The sequence below is a fragment of the Salmo salar genome, chromosome ssa02 (genome assembly GCF_905237065.1).
Source record: "Salmo salar chromosome ssa02, Ssal_v3.1, whole genome shotgun sequence".
Lineage (NCBI taxonomy): Eukaryota > Metazoa > Chordata > Actinopteri > Salmoniformes > Salmonidae > Salmo > Salmo salar.
In genome coordinates this window covers 56,312,766-56,332,521 of record NC_059443.1, presented here as the reverse complement: position 1 = coordinate 56,332,521, position 19,756 = coordinate 56,312,766, and the positions used below count along the sequence as shown (strand labels likewise).

Sequence of the window (19,756 nt, the reverse complement as noted above, 5' to 3'; positions counted from 1 at the left end):
CTACAGTATACTACAACCTGCAATAACACTACGTAAATACTACACTATACTAAAGTCTACAAAAGCACTACAGTAAATACTACAGTATTTACCTGTAAAAACACTACATTAATTACTACAGTATATACTACAGCTTTATTTTACTACAGCATTTATACATACAGTATACAGTAAACACTACAGTAAATACTACAGTAAGTCTGCTAAAACACTACAGTGAATACTACAGTATTTATACCCTAGAATACTTTAGTATTTTTTAATGTGGGTTGTTGAACAAGTGGTCACTTGAACAAGGTGTCAAATTATACTTTAGAGACCAGAGTACACCTTTTTATTTATTTTTTATTTACAAGACTTCGGAAATAAGACTCAAAACAACAGAAATAATACAAAGATATTGTGTATTTACAGTGCTAGTCCTCCACTGGCAGCTATATAACAGGAAAAAAATTGAATGGTATAGACTTGATCCAAATAAATTCCTGGTGACGACAAGTAAGGTGCCTGATACATTAAACATATATGTCCTTTAGACCTTTTAAGTGACCTGCAGAACACTTATAAGCAAACATTTGAAATATAATCAGAAATGAACATAGGCTGTGCACAAGGTCTTGTCCATGTTGAAAAGGCAATCAGATTAGGCAGCATTGGCAGCTTTAGGGGGAGAAAGTGGTTGTGGTCTCGGTTTCCATGGCGACCGCTGAACTCCTCCTCTTTCCGCAGGTGTACTGGAAGAATCTCTCCTGGCTCATACAGCCCAGATCCTTCAGCAGCTTCAGGAGGTCGCGGCGGAACTTCACCCCGATGAACGCGTACACAAAGGGGTTGAGGCAGCACCTCATGAAAGCCAGGCACTGGGTGATGTCAGAGGCGTAGAGGAGGCTGTTGTCGTAGATGCAGTCCTTGCTGCCCCCTTTAGCCGTGTCGAGAGTGGTCAGCAGCAGTACCAGATTATAGGGCACCTGGCAGAGCAGGAAGACTGCCACCACAGCGAAGATCACCTTGATGGCCTTGTTCTTCTCAAAGCTCCGGGCCTGGCACAGGGTCTTCACAATGGCGCCGTAACAAAAGGCCATGATTAGGAGCGGCAGAACAAACCCAAGGACCATCTGGCTCACCTGGATGCCCACGCGCACCTGGTCTGAGCCGGCGGTGTAGGGAGTGCAGGTCTTGTTGCTGATGTTAGTGTAGGACATCTCGGGCACAGAGAAGACCAGCGCCATCACCCAGATGACCACAGAGGTCACCTTGCTAATGAACACGGCCTTGGAGCGGTGGCGGTGGGCAGAGACGGCCTTGGAGATGGCGAAGTACCTGTCGGAAAAATGACAAAAAGTAGGCTTTATATAGTAGGCTCATATATCTGCTCATATATACAAATATTTACAGAGATAGGAGCAGATCAGCCTATTAGGTCACAGCAGAGATAGGAGCAGATCAGCCTATTACGTCACAGCAGGACGCACACTGCAACACGTTTCGATCAGGCTTTTATTTAACTAGGTTAGTCTTTGAGAATGCGTTCGCATTTGCAATAACATACCTGTCCACGCTGATGGAGGTGAGGAGGAACATGCCGCTGTAGAAGCTGACCTTATAGATGGTGTGCATGACCTTGCAGATGAACAGCCCCAGCACCCACTCCGTCATGGAGTTGGTCGCCCAGAGGGGCAGCGACACGGCGAACAGCAAGTCGGCGATGGACAGGCTGAGCAGGAACACATCAGTCCCGGTCTTCAGCCGGTTGAAGTAGACGTAGGTACCGATCACCAGGATGTTACCGACCAGACCGAGGAAGCAGATGAGGGAGTAGAAGGTGGGCATGAACCAGGAGCGGAAGTGGCGGTTGGATTCCTTCTGGCATTGCTGGGTCCAATGGTCATAATCCAAGTCAGTCTTGTCTGTGGGGTAATCAGTGTAATCAGTGGTGAACTCTGTAGTCATGTTTTCATTCTGAGAGAAGCAAGTCTGGAAAAAAAGACAATGGGACATACTATAAATCAGGATAATTGATGATTGACTGGTGTAATCAAATGCCTTGAATTGTAATAAAATGTAATTCAAATAGATTAGTGTTCAGGTTCAGGGAACTGGGTCCAAAATGAAGCCCTGCATCTGGCCCCTTGATAAACTGGCATGCTTTCAGATGAGTATACCACTTCCTGAGAGGAAGTTGCGCTATACAGTATGCTATTGAATGAAAGACTGTGGTTAGTACCCGTGTAGTGTTTGTGTGTTTCTGTGGGTAGAGTACGTGTTAAGTGAGTTATCAACATATCAATTAAATGGTTGTCGAAAAAAATGATATCAAAAGACTATTAATACTTCATACAAATGATACTGTATGATCTGGTATACTGAAGATTGTGTTCATCCATTGTTCTTACCTCAAAGTAGGTCCAGATCAGCAAAGCTGGTACTAAGATTTGTATATCTGAAAATCAGATAAGGTATGGTTAAAGCTCAAGAGTACCAACCTTTGGAAAGAGTTCAAGACACGTCACTTATGATGCTACATAGGAGTTGATGTCCCTTGTAATTAGCATATATTGTTTTTATAAGTGTCAATAATGAATTTGAGTTGTCTCAACTGTTAGATATTTAGCTTGTACCGCAGGGTTCCCCAATAAGTGGCCAACAGGCCAAATTCATCCCACAGGTGATTTTATTTGGCCCTCCAAGTTTCCTGAGCATAAAGTGTTTGTTGTTGGACATAAAACACTGGAAAATCACCAGGAAATCAGCTCAGTGATTTTAATTTAGAAAAATCTGTTCCCAAATATTCCCATGCATAAATAAAGAGGCATATGTGATCGTATCTCAATGTATTCAAGGTTTGAAATTATTCTGCTTTTGTCAAATACTATATCTGTTTGAGATTTTTGCAGTTCATTTGCAGTGTACAACTCATATATAACTATGTTCCAGCCCCCTGACCATCCACTCAAGGAAAAATATTAACACGGATGAATGTAATTGAGGACCCCTGTTGGTAGCAGAAGGGGATGCACCAATTGATTGGTTGTTCAAAGATATCATAGCATACCCAAATATGAAAAGCATTAAATCTGTCTTTTTTTTAAGAGTCAAAAAGAAACAAAAAACTACTTCAAAAATCCCCCTTTGACTCACCAGGTGATCAGAAAACTGGAAATTTTCAAACCTTCAAAACAGAAGTGAGACTGGGGCTGTACCTGTAACCATCTCAGTCTTACAACCCTGGGTCAAGTTTCAGTATTTCTATACTCAATTGATTTGAAACACTTCAAAAAGTTCATTAACAGTTAAAAAACATTAATTAAACAAGGGCAGCAGAGGTCAGCGATTCACAGATATTGTGTTAATAAGAAGTAAAAGCTCAATTGAATGATTATAGCCTACTGTAGCTATACAGCTGTATGGCTTGTTATCAACCTTTCCATCTTAGCACCCTACATCACATACACTATGTTCCCCTAACGGAAGCACATTTACTATTTTCGTATAGCATTGTCTACATGCATGCAGCAATTGACAGGCCACACTGTTTTGCTAATCCTGCCCCGTAGTAGTGCCTTTTTAGTAATTTAATTCAATATAACCCCTACTTATACAAAACATATTTATTTATCTATTTATTTATTGGACAAATAAATCTTAGAACAAAATGTATTTATATTCCTTTTGATAAAAGTTGTTATTAATTGAAAAATTACAGGAAGCTAATATCCTATGAATAATCAACTATTTCATGTTTATTAAATCACTTTTCCACATTTATAAAAATGTATGAAACATTGAATGATGTGCTCACCTTTGACAGCGGTCATGTTGATTGAGAGTTACAACTGCACTTTCTCTCTGTACACAAGTTGTGAAAGTAGAGAGACAGCCCGCTAGTCTAGATGAGACTGTGTCAGGTGCTAGATTCCCCTTTGAACTATACTTAAAAAAAGGGCCCCTGGTTCAGAGTTAACACCTTTACTCCCCCGAGGGTGTCTTGTGAAGAACAATGACTAGGAATGAGAGTGAATGCAAATGTTGTTGGTTTTACGCATTGTGCAGAACAATTTGAGGTTTCATAATTTGTATGACAGTATAGAGAGATAGAACTGCATCCCACTTGTAATTGGTGATTCATTACCTATTGAACATTGCTGTTGAACTGCTGCATACAGCTATTGCACACTATGAGAGGGAATTGGTGTTCATGTTGTTCAGCACAGACACTCAGACACACCAAAGATCTCAGTGACCGCAGTGGTCGAGGGAAAATGTATTGTCTGTTCTATTTTCAACCCACAGTCACTAGAAAGATAACACCATTACGCTTGTGCTGTTGTTGCTTATTTTTCTTTGTAGTCTACACCACTAGCAGTTCTGGGGGGGGGGCAGTGCCCCTGTGACAACAATTTTGGACCCCCTTGTGGCCCCCCTAAATGTGGAGTATGAAATAATTTTTACATAACAAATTTTTGCTATCGTTCTTTTTTTTCACATCCGTTATTAATGTAACTGGCCCCTCTAACAGTACAACTGGCCCCAGCTTGCCCCCCCCCAGTTGAAATGGTCTAGAACCACCACTGGTCTACAGTGAAGAAAAGGCTACATCAGTTCATTGAGAACACAATATATAGGTCCTAAATTGGTGTAGATTTGGTTTCTCACCTCGCAGTTACAACCCCATTACTTATCAATAGGCTTAGATGTTGATGAAATTGCCCATGCCATCTCCGATTGAGTTTACAGCTGATGTTGGATTAAAAGCCATTAGGCCTTGATTTTAATTGTATTTTTTACTTTTGTCTACTCTTTTCTATTGTCTTCAGTTTATCCGCACACCTGCTTGTACTTTCAGGTGGAGTAGGGATGAAGGTAAGGAAAAGCTCTCTGGGTCAAACAGGGCTTACTGATTATCATTACAATACATGTACTGTATGGACTCTTACAAAAAAGGGTTCCAAAAGGGTTTTTCAACCGACCCCATAGGAGAACCCTTTTTGGTTCCAGGTAGAACCCTTTTTGGCTCCAGGTAGAACTATTTTGCGTTGAAAAGGGTTGGGTTGAAAAGGCTGTATTACAAAGTCTGTATAAAATGAAATCTTCAGCCTAGCAAATAACCCACTTTGAGATACATTTAGCTAGAATAAAAGTACAAATATAACTAAAAAACAAATACTGAAAAGTATTTACTGCACAAGTAAGTAACAAACAAGATGGATGCTCATTCTGTGAACAGCATTCATTGAAGGGACTATTTTTAAGTGTCTTACCAATTCTGTGTGTTTGCCAAACCAACAGCTACAAAACAGGCCTCCCAGAGCAAGTGGCTGATATGTAGAGAACGTCAAAGGTGAGACAGACTCATTACAATCAATGCTTCATGTGTGTTTAATTCAAAATATTAGAGATATACTAATGTTTCTTCATGTCCCCTTTGACAACTTCGACAATTAAGTGATTTACACAAAAGTCTCAGTCATTTCTCCAAAAGTCCCTTTCACCAATACTCATACGGTATACGTTTGCAATTGTGTTTACCACCACAACACTTTTGCTTGGGCAGTTGTGGCAGTACCACTGCTGTCTTAGTTTATCTTTGTCGGTAAAGGGCACGTTCAGTCTTATTCTCCCCTACTCTCTGCCGACTCTGCACAAGCTGTACACCTGTCTGGCTGTGCGGTTGCGGCTTTGAGTTTTAAAGGCGCTCAGGAAAAGAAACCAGCAAAGAAACACTAACCACAATTCTGTGCAACAGGTGACTGCTGCAGAGGGACAACTGTGCACCTCTGCACCTACATTAAAGCTGTGACAAATCTCATCGCTATTGCAGAAAGCAGATCATACAAATATAATTATTAGAACGGACAATTATGAGCTGCAAACATTTAACTGGTACCCTCGTGGGTAAACTCAATAGGTCACCGGTCCACCAATCACGGATGTTGATTTGAAGAGGAATGTATTTTCTACTAATTGAAATTACATGGGGCTGCTGGTATGCTTCCTGCACATGGAATCTAGCTGCAAAAGTGACAGACTTTTTTCAAAGTGTGCTAACAGGAAGACGACTGTAGCTGTACCATTATCAGTTTATCTTCTACCTGTCTCTTTTCTCTGTTTATCTTCTACCTGTCTCCTTTGCTCACATCAGGTCAATACAATATAAATACTGTTGGTTAAAAATGTTTACTACAAAAGATAACACTACCTCAGACAGCTGGAAAGAGTGGTGCTATATTGAAAACAGGAAACCCACTTCCTTGTACCTTGCAGATCAGAGGACACAGACCAGTGGACCAAATCTTTAACAAATAGTTTCAAATCTGTCATCAGTATTGTGTGCCATAGATTGTGTATGATAAGTCATTGGAAGTGTAACACATTCTGCCTAGAGTTCATGTCTTATAAAAGCTGGCCAGTTCAAATAGGTCACAATTGCACAGGGCTAGGATAACACAGTGCCACCGAGGATAACACAGTGCCACCGACGTCTACTGTCCCCACATGCTTCAAGATGTCCACCATTGTTCCTGTACTCAAGAAAGTAAAGGTAATTGAACTAAATGACTATCGCCCTGTAGCACTCACTTCCGTCATCGTGAAGTGCTTTGAGAGACTAGTCAAGGATCATATCACCTCTACCTTACCTGACACCCTAGACCCACTTCAATTTGCATACCACCCCAATAGATCCACAGACGATGCAATCGACATCGCACTGCACACTGCCCTATCTCATCTGGACAAGAGGAATACCTATGTAAGAATGCTGTTCATTGACCATTAGCTCAGCATTCAACAGCATAGTACCCTTCAAGCTCATCATTAAGCTTGAGGCCCTGGGTCTGAACCCTGCCCTCTGAACCCTGCCCTGTACAGCTGGGTCCTGGACTTCCTGACACGCCGTCCCCAGGTGGTGAAGGTAGGAAAAAACACCTCCACCTTGCTGATACTCAACACTGGGGCCCCACAAGGATGCCTGCTCAGCCCCCTCCTGTACTCCCTGTTCACCCATGACTGTGTGGCCATGCACACCTCCAAATCAATCATCATGTATTTTAATTAGTTTTTTTACCACCTATTTCTCCCCAATTTCATGGTATCCAATTGGTAGTTACAGTCTTGTCTCATCGCTGCAACTCCCATACAGACTCAGGAGAGGCAAAGGTTGAGAGTCGTGCGTCCTCCGAAATACAACCCAACCAAGCCGCACTGCTTTTTGACACAATGCCCACTTAATCCGGAAGCCAGCCACACCAATGTGTCGGAGGAAACACCGTACACCTGGCGACCATGTCAGCATGCACTGCGCCCTGCCCGCCACAGGAGTCACTAGTGCGTGATGGGTCAAGGACATCCCTGCCGGCCAAACCCTCCCCTAACCCAGACAACGCTGGGCCAGTTGTGCACCGCCCAATGGGTCTCCCAGTCGCAGCCAGCTGCGACAGAGCCTGGACTCGAACCCAGAATCTCTAGTGGCACAGCTAGCACTGTGATGCAGTGCCTTAGACCACCCCGCCACTTGGGAGGGCACAATCATCAAGTTTGCAGACGACACAACAGTAGTAGGTCTAATTACCAACAATGACGACACGGGAGGTGAGGGCCCTGGAAAATAACCTCTCACCCAATGTCAACAAAACAAAGGAGCTGATCGTGGACATCCACATCGATGGGACAGTAGTGGAGAAGGTGGAAAGCTTCAAGTTCCTCTGCGTACACATCACTGACAAACTGAATGGTCCACCCACACAGACAGTGTGGTGAAGAAGGTGCAACCACAGGGCTCTAAAGAGGGTGGTGCGGACTTCCCAACGCATCACGGGGGCAAACTACCTGTCCTCCAGGACACCTACAGCACCCGATGTCACAGGAGGGCCAATAAGATCATCAAGGACAACAACCACCCAAACCACTGCCTGTTTTTCCCGCTATCATCCAGAAGGCGAGGTCAGTACAGGTGCATCAAAGCTGGGACCGAGAGTCTGAAAAACAGCTTCTGTCTCAAAGCCATCAGACTGTTAAATACTGTTAAATAGCCATCACTAGCACATTAGAGGCTGCTGGCCTACATACATAGACTTTAATAATTGAACACTTGTCACTTTAATAATGTTTACATATCTTGCATGACTCATCTCATATGTATATACTATATTCTATTCTATTCTACTGTATCTTAGTCTATGCTGCTCTGACATTGCTCACCCAAATATTTATATATTCTTAATTCCATTCCTTTACTTTAGATTTGTGTGTATTGTTGTGAAATTGTTAGATATTACTGTTAGATATTACTGCACTGTCAGAGCTAGAAACACAAGCATTTCGCTACACCCGCAATAACATCTGCTAAACACGTGCGTGACAAATGCATTTTATTTGATTTGAATTCCATCATGGAATTATCATCGGTCACCTCAGCCTGAGTAACTGTTAATATGAACAAACACGCCACCTTAAATGATTACCATTCTATACGCAATGCGTGAGACATTGAAAACAAACCCTGTCATCAACAACTTCATGTCAGGGTAGAAAAGTTTATTGGTATAAATATGGCAAACAAAATTGATTTTTAAGACAGTATGTTGATGACTCACTCTGCTCTTCAAGTAGCTTTAGGATGAGATGAAAAACCACTCACGTTCACGCAAACCTTGTAACACTGCTTCTTACATTGCATATTAACATTTAAGAGTTTGTTCTGGGTTGAACATTGCACTACTGGTCATAATAACATAACACTGAAAGGTTGTTCTAAGCATACAGCTTTTGATTTGATTGAGAGCTAGCAGACTTTAGAACACTGACTGGTAGAGCACTGTACAGCATGGATGAACTCATAGCATACAACAGGTTGGTGGACGGATGGATTGGGCCCAGGACTCACAATACACAAGAATAATAATCAAAAATGAAAACAACTACTTACTTCTATTAACTCCTGAGACAATACTGTCCCTTAATACTGATACTTAGAGTAAACATTAAAAAATATGGGGCAGAGGAGAGTCGCCCCACCCCTTCCGTTACTAAGCAAACTCTTCCATTTGAGGAGTTGCGACACCATGCAAAAATAACATTGAAAGCAACAATAACATTACACTCCAAAGAACAAGTAATTAAACATTGAACAACTTATTTTTTTGCGACAGTTTTTACAACCAGCCTCAATCGGTAAGATTAATGGTGTCTGACAGATATAGTACCATAGTGTCTGCCAGATATAGTACCATAGAATAAGACAAGAGATATGTTTTGATATATTGACAGGTGATGGATGGTTGCTATTGACTGGCACTGCGGTCTGTGATAGAAATACGGTGAATTCACCGTATGAATTGTGACTGAATTTAGATGTCATTCACTTTAGTTGGGATAATTGCTTTGCTGTGTGGACTTGATGCAAATTGACAGCAGGTCTATTTTGACCCTGCCAACAGAGCTCTGAAGATTCAACCAATTGCATCAAACTTCCCATCGGAAATAAAAACCCATCTAAACACAGCTTTTGTTCACATAGATACTAATGTACAATGTGTTATCATCAGAGTGTGACTGTAGAGATGGAATGTTGCATCATGGACATTTCTCGGCCCTAAGGTCAGAGGTCGACTCCTCAGTGGGCGGTAGGGCGTGCCCTGCTCGGCCCCTCTGAGGCTGCTGGTTCGCTGGGCGGGGCGTCCTCCGTCACGGCAGAGGTGGTCTCCGACCCCGTGTTACTGTCACTGGTGCCGTCCTCCATCACCCCTTCCGGAACACTCTCCTTGTCCTCCAACGGCGCCCCCTCCTCAACCTCACTGGCAGGACGAGCCGTCGACTCCTCCGATGCCTTTGACTTCTCTGTAACCAAGAAAGCAGGAAATATTAGGGGACAGCAAACACGTTTGGACCAATGTAGTTTCAAACGTGAAAATAACATTGTAAAATGAGCTCAGCACACAATCTCCCATGAGAAGCATCTACCCAAATACCTAACTCAGGGGACCTGACCAGAACCTGACTATAACCATACATTAAAACACCATACGGTTTAGTGATTAATACTGTTGGGCCTCACCACCAGTATCCATGGGTCTGGGTTCCGTATCCTCTCTCTCCTTGTTGCTGCTGTCACTGACAGACACCTGCTGGCTCTTGCTGCCATTTGACGGGCCAACTGGTTTCTCCTCCTCCTCCAGGCTAGAGGACGTGGACGCCTCCTTCTCCCGCTCCGACATACGCCTGCGGGATGCATCCTCTGCCGCGGCGACCTCTGCAGATATCTTCTCCATGTCCACCTCCACTTTCATACAACACAGCTGGGCACAGAGTGGCAACATGTTGAGTCTCCCCACCGGGGGATTAATGCCATTAATCTTACAATCAATCTCACACCTGTGCAACTGTGATTAGTAACATGGACAGTGAGTAGCGAGTACAGTGTTGACACCTTGATCAGATTTGGCACAGTTCCTGTTTCCTCTACAACGATAGTACATTGCAAGGCAGTTAACCCACTGTTCCCTGGGCGCCGTGGATGTCGATTAAGGCGGCCCTCCGCACCTCTCTAATTCAGAGAGGGTTGGGTTAAATGCGGAAGACACATTTCATTTGAATGCATTCAGTTGTACAACTGACTAGGTATCCCCCTTTCAATCATTTTATTTCATTGAATTGCCCATTGTGAAGCATAGAGGAAGTAAATTGACTCTAAGTAAATGGCGCCACCTGGGGTATGGACTACACAGTGCATCCACTATACAGTGCAGTATCTGGATTCAGAACTGCACCGAGTCAGTCTTCAAATTCTTAGTGATGACGCCGCATCTTAGCCAGGACACATGGATAAAGTTAGCAGCTGCGGATCTCTACAATGCAGAACTGGCCCATTCCACATAGCCTGAGGTCAACGCTGTAATATGTACTATGTGCAACACAACAGATTGCGTACAAGTTCCCAGATGATGATACCATACCCTTTTCAGCTCGCTGTTGAAAGACTCTGTGGCATCGATGAATTTCCTTTTCTTGTCCTGGTGGCGGTCTTCAATCTGAAGTAGCTCCGCCTCCAGCTTCCTCTGTGGACCAGACAGAGACCTGCCAATTTACCTGACTGATTACCTGTTTTAAATTACTACTCAATTATCAAATAAGGAGAAAGGATCTGATATCCAGGTTACCATGACAATAACGCCATGACTGGGTATCTATATGTATCTAGGAAGACTGATAGAAGACTGACTGAAGACTGACAGACAACAGCGTACCTGATGCACCATAAGGGACTGGACCTGCCGTTTCAAGACCTGCATACGGGCGGTAGTGACGACGGAGCGCACGTCGGGGACCACGCTCTCGCTCAGGATCTCGCTGATCAGCCGGTGGTTGCGTTGGAAACGGGCGGCAGCCGTGTGCTTCATGGAGAATCCGTCGTCGTAATCTGGGAGAGAGAATGGAAAAGGCATGTGGCGGGTGCTGTGTGTCTATCAGAGCTCAACGAATACAACTGTCAATGGGTAAAGAGCGGAGAGTTCCCACCCAGCAAGTGTAGATGTGGTAGGCTTCAGGAAATAAATCTGATCTGGCATATCTTAATCGGACATAGTTTAACATTGACATACCTACGTTTGGTTGAATCCTTTATATCAGTCGGAAATGTCTGCATATTTGGCTGTTTACATGTTTGTTGCATGAATATACTTGAATATACACATTTGCAAAGGAAGTTTCAACATTGTTGTGGTGAATGGCATTGATATCCATGTGCGGGTAGAGAGATAAAGATACATCTTTCTCTCTCTCTACCTCTCAAAAACCTTACTCATTTACTCCAGAAAAGTCTTGGTGGTTTTTACTGGCGCTTGTGCTCTTGTTATTTTCCAGAAAAACCAGAGGATATTGCGAAACTAAGTGAACATCCAAGCTCTAAGTGCATGACACTTTTCTTTTAAATCCAGGGTCAAATTAAATTGTCCTCTATAACACTAACATCAAAGTAAGTCATAAATGTAGGAGAAGAAATTGTCTCTTTAATAAGGTCCTTCTTATTGAACACATGGAGAATTCATTCCACGTTGGGCCAAAAGTCATTCAACTGACAAAAAAATCCAAAAAACTGCAGTGATTAAATAAATAAAGTGATTTATTGCTGTAGTCAAACACCCATTTCATTTGAAGTCTGTGAAGGATGCTACCCTTTGAAAATAGCAATGGGGGCAAGATGGTGCATTTGTCTGTGCATTTGGGAGCAAGAAATACAATTTTGGCTTCATATTAACATCGTACATTTTATGGTGGAGAAAGACGTCATTCGAAAACGATCATCATCTCCATCCAACGCCCTGCTCCATCGGTTGATCTTCACTTCAGATTTTTTTGGGTGCTTTTTCTCCAAAACCAACGGAACAATTTGTTCAGACTCTCCCCGTTCTCTGCATCTATAAAGCAACTGATGTGGCAAATCTTTTTGAAGTCATCAATGTACAGCTTGTTAAGAAATTAACCCATAGGGATACTAACTATCACATTTTTATACCTTGGGTGTTTCCAACTACCACAAGATTTTTTTATGCATTTCCTGTATACCATTATCCAGCTCGATACGAGACAAGCATCATTTCCTGTAGGGTGTAATTCAGAAGTCCAGTTTTGATGTATGTTTCTACGTGATGTGTGTTGCCTTGTTTCTTACTGGATCTCAGTGAAGCCATTGATCTCAAATACAGGGCCCAGGCTTATACTACAGAGCTGAAATGGAGCGTGGCCTATAAGGTGAAGTAGCAAGTGTGACAAACAACGAAGAGGTAGTATAGGGATAGAAATTGACACCAAGGTATTGTCACAGTTGCTGAAACATGGCGTGGGAACCAGAGTGTGACTGACATGGTAATACTAGTAGTGCTGAGAGCGTCTTACCATCTGGGTCGTCTGCTGGCTGGATACTCATGTACGGCTCGCCCTTGTCGAGACGAGACTGGCGCTGTCGGCTTTCCTCCTCCAGAGCGGCCTCGGCGCGGCTCTTAGCGTTGACGTAAGCCAGGTAGGCTGGAGAGTTGTGGTAGGCCTTCATGCTCTCATTGTACTCAATCTGTAGAGGAGAGACAAAGATGTGACAAAGGGAGAGACCTTTGACACGTGCCCCTGCAATGCAAAAACAAACTATTCAACATTGAAGAAAAGTTACTCAGTATTTTTACAAAGGAAGGAATGATGACTGGAGGGACCCTTCTGACAACTGTTGGAGACACTTGTTACTGGTCACCCATAACAACCCCGTAAATAAACACCCCGGTAAAAACAAACCAACCTTCTCTGCTTCGTAATCATTCAAGTAATCCTGTTTCTCCTCATCAGTGAGGTCCCTCCACATGCCACCGATTATCTTCCCAATTTCCCATAGTTTCAGATCGGGATTGGAGGCTTTTACTTGATCCCAAACCTGGTGATGAGAACCAGACAGGGGATCATTATCTCCACAAACCTATGGAGGCCGTGTTTAAACTCCATCTCCAGGGAGATATCCCATAGTCTGTCTGTAGTGCTCTTAATGGCTAGGCTGCTGTATGTCTAGTTTCACAGTTCACACCTACCTGCATGGACACATGGGGGCAGACGATGTGTAGTGTACATTACGAGTGCTCGTCCCTAACCCTGGCTAAAGTGCTGCGTGTCATAAGGGTATAGTACAGTATTTTAATATGTCTTGCAATGGTGCACATGATGGAGCAGTTTGGGTTTAAGTAATGTTACGTGTGGACAACTTACCTTGCGACTATATCGCATGTACGGCATCAACGGCTTGTCTGGCGGCTTGGGTGGCTTTGGAATGTTTATTCCTGAAGAATTCTGGGAAATAAAAAGGCACTTATTAGATTCAAAGTCAAAGTTAGGACACCAACTGGTGCTAAAAATGTCTAGCCATACAATTTTACACTAAGCAAAGTTTCGACTGAGAACCGCCCTGCAGGAAAATACGCATCCACATAGTTGATCATCCAACCTTCAACAAAGTATATGTAAAAATCCCAACAAAGACGCAGCAAACTACAAAACCATCAGTTCAATCACCTTCATTTAATTAAAGCCTGTTTGAGCCCAACCAGTGTACAGAAGTCACACAGAGACTATGATTGAGTAACGTTGATGGAAGAAAATACAAAATCTCCCTAAAGCTGAGATTTGCACACTGCGCGACATAATGCCATTATCAGAATCCGAGTGCCAACCACAGCTTGCATGCAGCGACTGAATTATTCCCGTAGCAGCCTAAACCCATGCCAAGCATTGGGTCTATAATGCCATGGCAACGCTGATGGCATGGGTTACTTAGCATGGCTATCAGCAATGCAGACTTTGAAGGGCAGGATCGAGCGATTTTGAATAACCACAGATGGACACTTGGCCAGTCTGCACTAGTATGATGAAGGCAGCAGAGGAACGTTGGGATGGCATACATCTCAGAAAGCCTTGGTAATGGAATGGGTTCGACGAATCATACTGTCTTTCTGTTCAAGAATGTCTGCCCTTATAAGCACTGGAAAAATGACTCTTTCTAAACAAAGCCAAAGAGCAAAGTTGTCAAGAGCTGTTATAGCTTATATCTGCATATACGTTATTACTGAGTTTTACTAAGCAAGCTAGATTAGGCTGTTTCAATCAAACTAGATAGTTATTTTAATTATTGATGTTAGTTTCCTTCTGTGTCTAGCGTTTTATCCCGGTGTTTTCTCTACGTCATTATTCCTACCGTTGCCCGACTGTTGTTGCTTGTTGTCCCGCCCAGCCTGTAGTTGTTGTAAGCCAGATGGCTGTAGGGGTTGTACCCCACAAACCCGGGGGTGTTGGGCAATTGCTGATGGAAACAAATGAGACAGAAACACAGATGAGAAATAACATAAAATAATGGGGTAAAGCATGACAAAATCAATGAAAAACTGGTGACAACATGAATGTTGAAAAGCTGTAGAAATCAACTGAAAAAGACTTGCACTCATGCTAAAGCAACAAGAAGGATAATCAAGACAGCAATGTTATCTATACATTAGTGTTGTTTGTAATGAAAATAATGTATAGTCTACACTCTACAGTATGTTGTATATGGTACCTCACATCTTAGGGAGTGGAGCTTAGTATCTGAGACTGCAAAGCCTATTTCATTGACCAATTCTACTGTGGTAACAGGACTATCTGCAGGGTATACCGTATTAAATGGCCAAATGGATTCCACTTTTAAAAACAAGTTAGCCCCCAAAAATGTGGGCAGTAGCAAGTTAACATTGAAAGATAATAGCCGGCATGAATGTTATTATGGGACATCCCTTTCCAAATGGCTTCCCATGTGCCATCAGAAATACTTACTGTTGTAGGGGCTGGGGGAGGGGGAGGGGCATATGGCCTTTCTCTTTCTCTTTCTGTTTTGAAAGAAAAGGTGAGATTTAAAAATTGAGGCAAAAAGCCCCCTTTTACATCTCTCAATGTTGATTAAATCAATCCCATCAAGGTCGATCTGAATTTTGTGATTTTCTATTTCTCTCTCAGCAAATACATGACGGATAATTATTAACCTATCAATTATAATACTAGGAAATCATATAGGCTACCAGAAGTTCATATTTCATGAAACTTTATGTTATTGTGATAACATATACATTTGTAAATTCACATTTTTGTAGCCATAGTTGCCCAGCTTTATCAGAGACCAAACAGAAGTACTCATATTTTCATTATCTGATGGCTAAACTTGTATAATTGCAAACAATTTCTTACTTGACATCTTGGCAGAGGAAGAATTCTATCAGTTTATTCCAGTCATTGGGTCTGTAATAAACACATTATAATGGGGGAAAGCATTTAGGTGTTTCATTAACTTCATTTGTTATTACAGTACTTTAAATAATTGAATAGGAAAGAAAGTAAGTAGCTTGAGAGGGAGGACAAAAGAGATGTTGGTGCCAAAATGATGTCAGGCGACGTATGTGAAACATCACAACAGTGTCAGTGGACAGGCATGAACATGACAGGGGTTTGATGTGACGACTAGCAAGCTGTTCGCGTCCAAACCCATCGCTTACACTATTTGGAATGGCATTTGCTTATAATTGCACATGCGTAAATAAATTTGATAAATGGAAACGCATTTGCTGAAAAATAAAGCGCTGTTATCTTGCGTAGTTGGCTGACACCCAGCTGTGCTAGCTAGCGAGGCTAGTAACGTTGAGCTAACTAACGTTACTTGCTTAGTAGTATGCAGCTACTAGCTATAGCTAGCCAGCTGGCTCACTTGGACCATCTGATCAGTAGATGATGAGCATGCAAACGTAGATAACACAATCAGTTAGCTTGATAACTTTTGGAGAAGGCGAATAATCTACAGTTTAAATGATTTAACAAAAACTAAAATACGGAATATTGTATTTGATACTCCGCATACGTTGTCAGGTAGCTAGCATTAGCTAGCCACAAAGCATTCCGATTAAAGCAAGCTAACTTTAGCTATCTAGCTGTCACTGAAACATTTCAATTTTGATTTGAGGCGTTAAAACAGCAGATTAACAGTGACTATACCCAAACTGTTTTGGATGTGGATTTTGCAATGTAAAACCTTGGATCAGAGAATTTAGAAAGCACCATGCTAGCTTGATAGCCACTACCTCCTACGCTGTATATGAGTAAGCTATTTGCTAGCTAGAGCTGTCACAATATAGTCACATCATCACCTTGCATGTATCTGTAAATCTGTTATTCAAACAAAAGTGGCATTTTACAAAAATTCTTGACATACAATTGAAAGACTATTCAACATAAATCCATTAATGAATACTATTGCTTTTCATATTTTGGTTAGTTCACATAGCAAGCAAGTGAAAGTAATGGCCAGCAAACTCACCCCAAAATCCTTTGTCCCCCACCAGTGTGTGTGTGGCTAGAATCAGGTTTAGCTAGCAGAAACAGTCCTCAGAATGAAATATACATATATATATGGGGTCCACACAGATTTCAGTAGAATTTTCCAGAACTATTCCTTTCTCCTCTGTTAAGGGCATTATGTTTGCATTACACCCCAAGGCTAGCCTACTCTAAATTGAATCACCTAATTTTCATTGCTACAATTTTTCAATCAATGTATCACTAAAATAATTGCTACGTAATGAATACACATTTGTGATGATTTTGCAATATAATACTGCATTTGAGACTATCAAATCCATAATTAACCAATTACTGATTTGGAATCAAATATTCTGAATCCACAGGCTCACTATAGTGAACTACAGTATGAATGAGTCAGTGATGAACATGAACATACAATAAGGAGGACATTGCAAGAATTCATTAACAGTTTCTAATTTATACATAACCCATATAAACTGCACTAATTGAACTATGCTGCTGCAGTTACATGATGACAGGTCTTGTCATTGGTGCACTGATCCAAGGTTGAGCTGCTGCTGCTTATGGCAGAAGAATGAATCTTGCTAATTCATTCTGACCATACATTTTCATATTCCATGGCTTGCCAAGAGCTATTATCCTTAGCTTCAAATTCCATATGATAAAAATGACTAAAATATTGTTTATGTCACCCAAGCATGAAACTTAGGTATATGCATTCTGCTTCACTAACAAAAAGGGTTTTCAGAAAAGCCAAGGCAGGTCTATTCATATCTCCTATTTTGTTAGCAGTGGCGATCCGTCATTCAGGGCCGATGTTGCAAAGAAAAAGCCATATCTCAGACTGGCCAATAAAAAGAAAAGATTAAAATGGGCAAAATAACACAGACACCAGACAGAGGAATTCTGCCTTGAAGGCCAGCATCCCGGAGTTACCTCTTCACTGTTGACGTTGTGTAACGCCCTGGCCATAGAGAGGGGTTTTTGTTCTTTATTTTGGTTAGGCCAGGGTGTTACATTGGGTGGGCGTTCTATGTGCATTTTTCTATGTTGGTTTGTTTCATTGATTTTGGCCGTGTGGCTTCCAATCAGGCACAACTGTAGAGTGTTGTTGCTGATTGGGAGTCACACATAAGTGCCTGTTTTTCCATTGGGGTTTTGTGGGTAATTGTTTCTGTTCAGTGTTTTGCACCTGACAGGACTGTTTGGCTGTCGGTTTTCTGGTTTTGTTTTGTATAGTGTTCTTTCTGTTATTAAATTCAATGATGAACACTAACTCCGCTGCGCCTTGGTCTACTCTCTCTCCCGACAGCCGTTACACGTTGAGACTGGTGTTTTATGGGTACTATTTAATGAAGCTGCAAGTTGAGGACATGTGAGGCGTCTGTTTCTCAAACTAGACACTCTAATGTACTTGTCCTCTTGCTTAGTTGTGCGCTGGGGCCTCCCACTCCTCCTTCTATTCTGGTTAGAGCCAGTTTGCTCTGTTCTGTGAATGGAGTAGTATACAGCGCTATACGAAATCTTCAGTTTCTAGACAATTTCTCGCATGGAATAGCCTTCATTTCTCAGAACAAGAATAGACTGATGAGTTTCAGAAGAAAGTTCTTTGTTTCTGTCCATTCTGAGCCTGTAATCGAACCCACAAATGCTGATGCTACAGATACTCAACTAGTCTAAAGAAAGTTGTATTGCTTCTTTAATCAGCACAGCAGTTTTCAGCTGTGCTAACATAATTGCAAAAGGGTTTTCTAATGATCAATTAGCCTTTTAAAATTATAAACTTGGATTAGCTAACACAATGTGCCATTGGAACACAAGAGTGATGGTTGCTGAAAATGGGCCTCTGTACGCCTATGTAGATATTCCATAAAAAATAAGCAGTTTCCAGCTACAATAGTCATTTACAACATTAACAATGTCTACACTGTATTTCTGATCAATTTGATGTTATTTTAAATTGACAAAAAATTGGTTTTTCTTTCAAAAACAAGGACATTTCTAAGTGACCCCAAACTTTTGAACGGTACTGTAGATAAAACGTATCGGTGCTCATCGGCCATTGGACATAAACATTACACAACAAGTTGGAAATCGCAAATTCAACGATGAGTGTTTTGGAAGGAATCAGTAACGGTGGCTAACTGCAAGCATTGCAAAGCAATCACTAGCTTGCAATTCAGTGGAGTGGCTGTGTGTCACGTCCTGACCATAGAAAGCTTTTATTTTCTATGGTAGAGTAGGTCAGGGCGTGACAGGGGGTTTTGTTCTAGTTTAAATGTTCTATGTTGTGTGGTTCTAGTTTCTGTTTTTCTATGTTGTTTTTTGGGGCGGATGATCTCCAATTAGAGGCAGCTGGTCATCGTTGTCTCTAATTGGGGATCCTATTTAAGTAGTTGTTTTTCCCACTAGGTTTTGTGGGAGATTATTTTGAGTTAGTGTATGTTGCACCTCTTCGTCAAGGTTTGTTGTTTTGTTTATTAGTTTATTTGTATGTCTTGCATAGTTTCACAGTTAAAATAAAATGTGGAACGATACACACGCTGCGCCTTGGTCTCCTTCATCATACGACAAACGTGACAGAATCTCCCACCACCAACGGACCAAGCAGCGTGGTCAGGAAGACTGGACCTGGGAGGAAATCCTGGATGGGGCAGGACCCTGGACAAGGCCCGTGGTGTATCGCCAACCAAAGGAGGAGATTGAAGCAGCGAGAGCAGAATGGCGATATTACGAGGCATTATACCATCAAGGCAAGCACGAGAGGCAGCCCCAAAAAATGTTTGGTGGGGGCACACGGGGAGATTGGCAGAGTCAGGGTTCAGACCTGAGCCAACTCCCCGTGCTTAGCGTGGGGAGCATGTGACCAGTCGGGCACCGTGTTATGCGGTGA

The 19,756-nt window shown here is 42.1% G+C and overlaps 2 protein-coding genes across 3 annotated transcripts; both read right to left on the bottom strand.

Moving 5' to 3' along the window:
• Positions 1-327: 327 nt before the first annotated feature.
• LOC106588537 (C-C chemokine receptor type 7) lies at positions 328-4,063 on the bottom strand. Its single transcript, XM_014177670.2, has 4 exons — positions 3,800-4,063; positions 2,394-2,440; positions 1,550-1,974; positions 328-1,320 (listed from the first exon to the last, which is right to left on the bottom strand). Exons 1-4 carry the CDS (start codon positions 3,813-3,815, stop codon positions 663-665), a joined length of 1,146 nt encoding a protein of 381 aa, XP_014033145.1. The 5' UTR covers positions 3,816-4,063; the 3' UTR covers positions 328-662.
• A 4,454-nt stretch (positions 4,064-8,517) lies between these two features.
• LOC106587865 (SWI/SNF-related matrix-associated actin-dependent regulator of chromatin subfamily E member 1) lies at positions 8,518-17,083 on the bottom strand. Of its 2 annotated transcripts, XM_014176525.2 has the most exons (11): positions 16,859-17,069; positions 15,739-15,789; positions 15,331-15,383; positions 14,720-14,824; positions 13,738-13,818; positions 13,280-13,411; positions 12,889-13,060; positions 11,241-11,413; positions 10,950-11,051; positions 10,052-10,292; positions 8,518-9,834 (listed from the first exon to the last, which is right to left on the bottom strand). In XM_014176525.2, the coding sequence occupies exons 2-11, from the start codon at positions 15,743-15,745 to the stop codon at positions 9,611-9,613; spliced, it is 1,290 nt and encodes a 429-aa protein (XP_014032000.1). In that variant the 5' UTR covers positions 15,746-15,789; positions 16,859-17,069; the 3' UTR covers positions 8,518-9,610. The 2 variants fall into 2 exon arrangements, with proteins under 2 accessions (XP_014032000.1, XP_014032006.1); XM_014176531.2 differs by lacking the exon at positions 13,280-13,411 and having other exon boundaries at positions 16,859-17,083.
• Between the last annotated feature and the right edge of the window lie 2,673 nt (positions 17,084-19,756).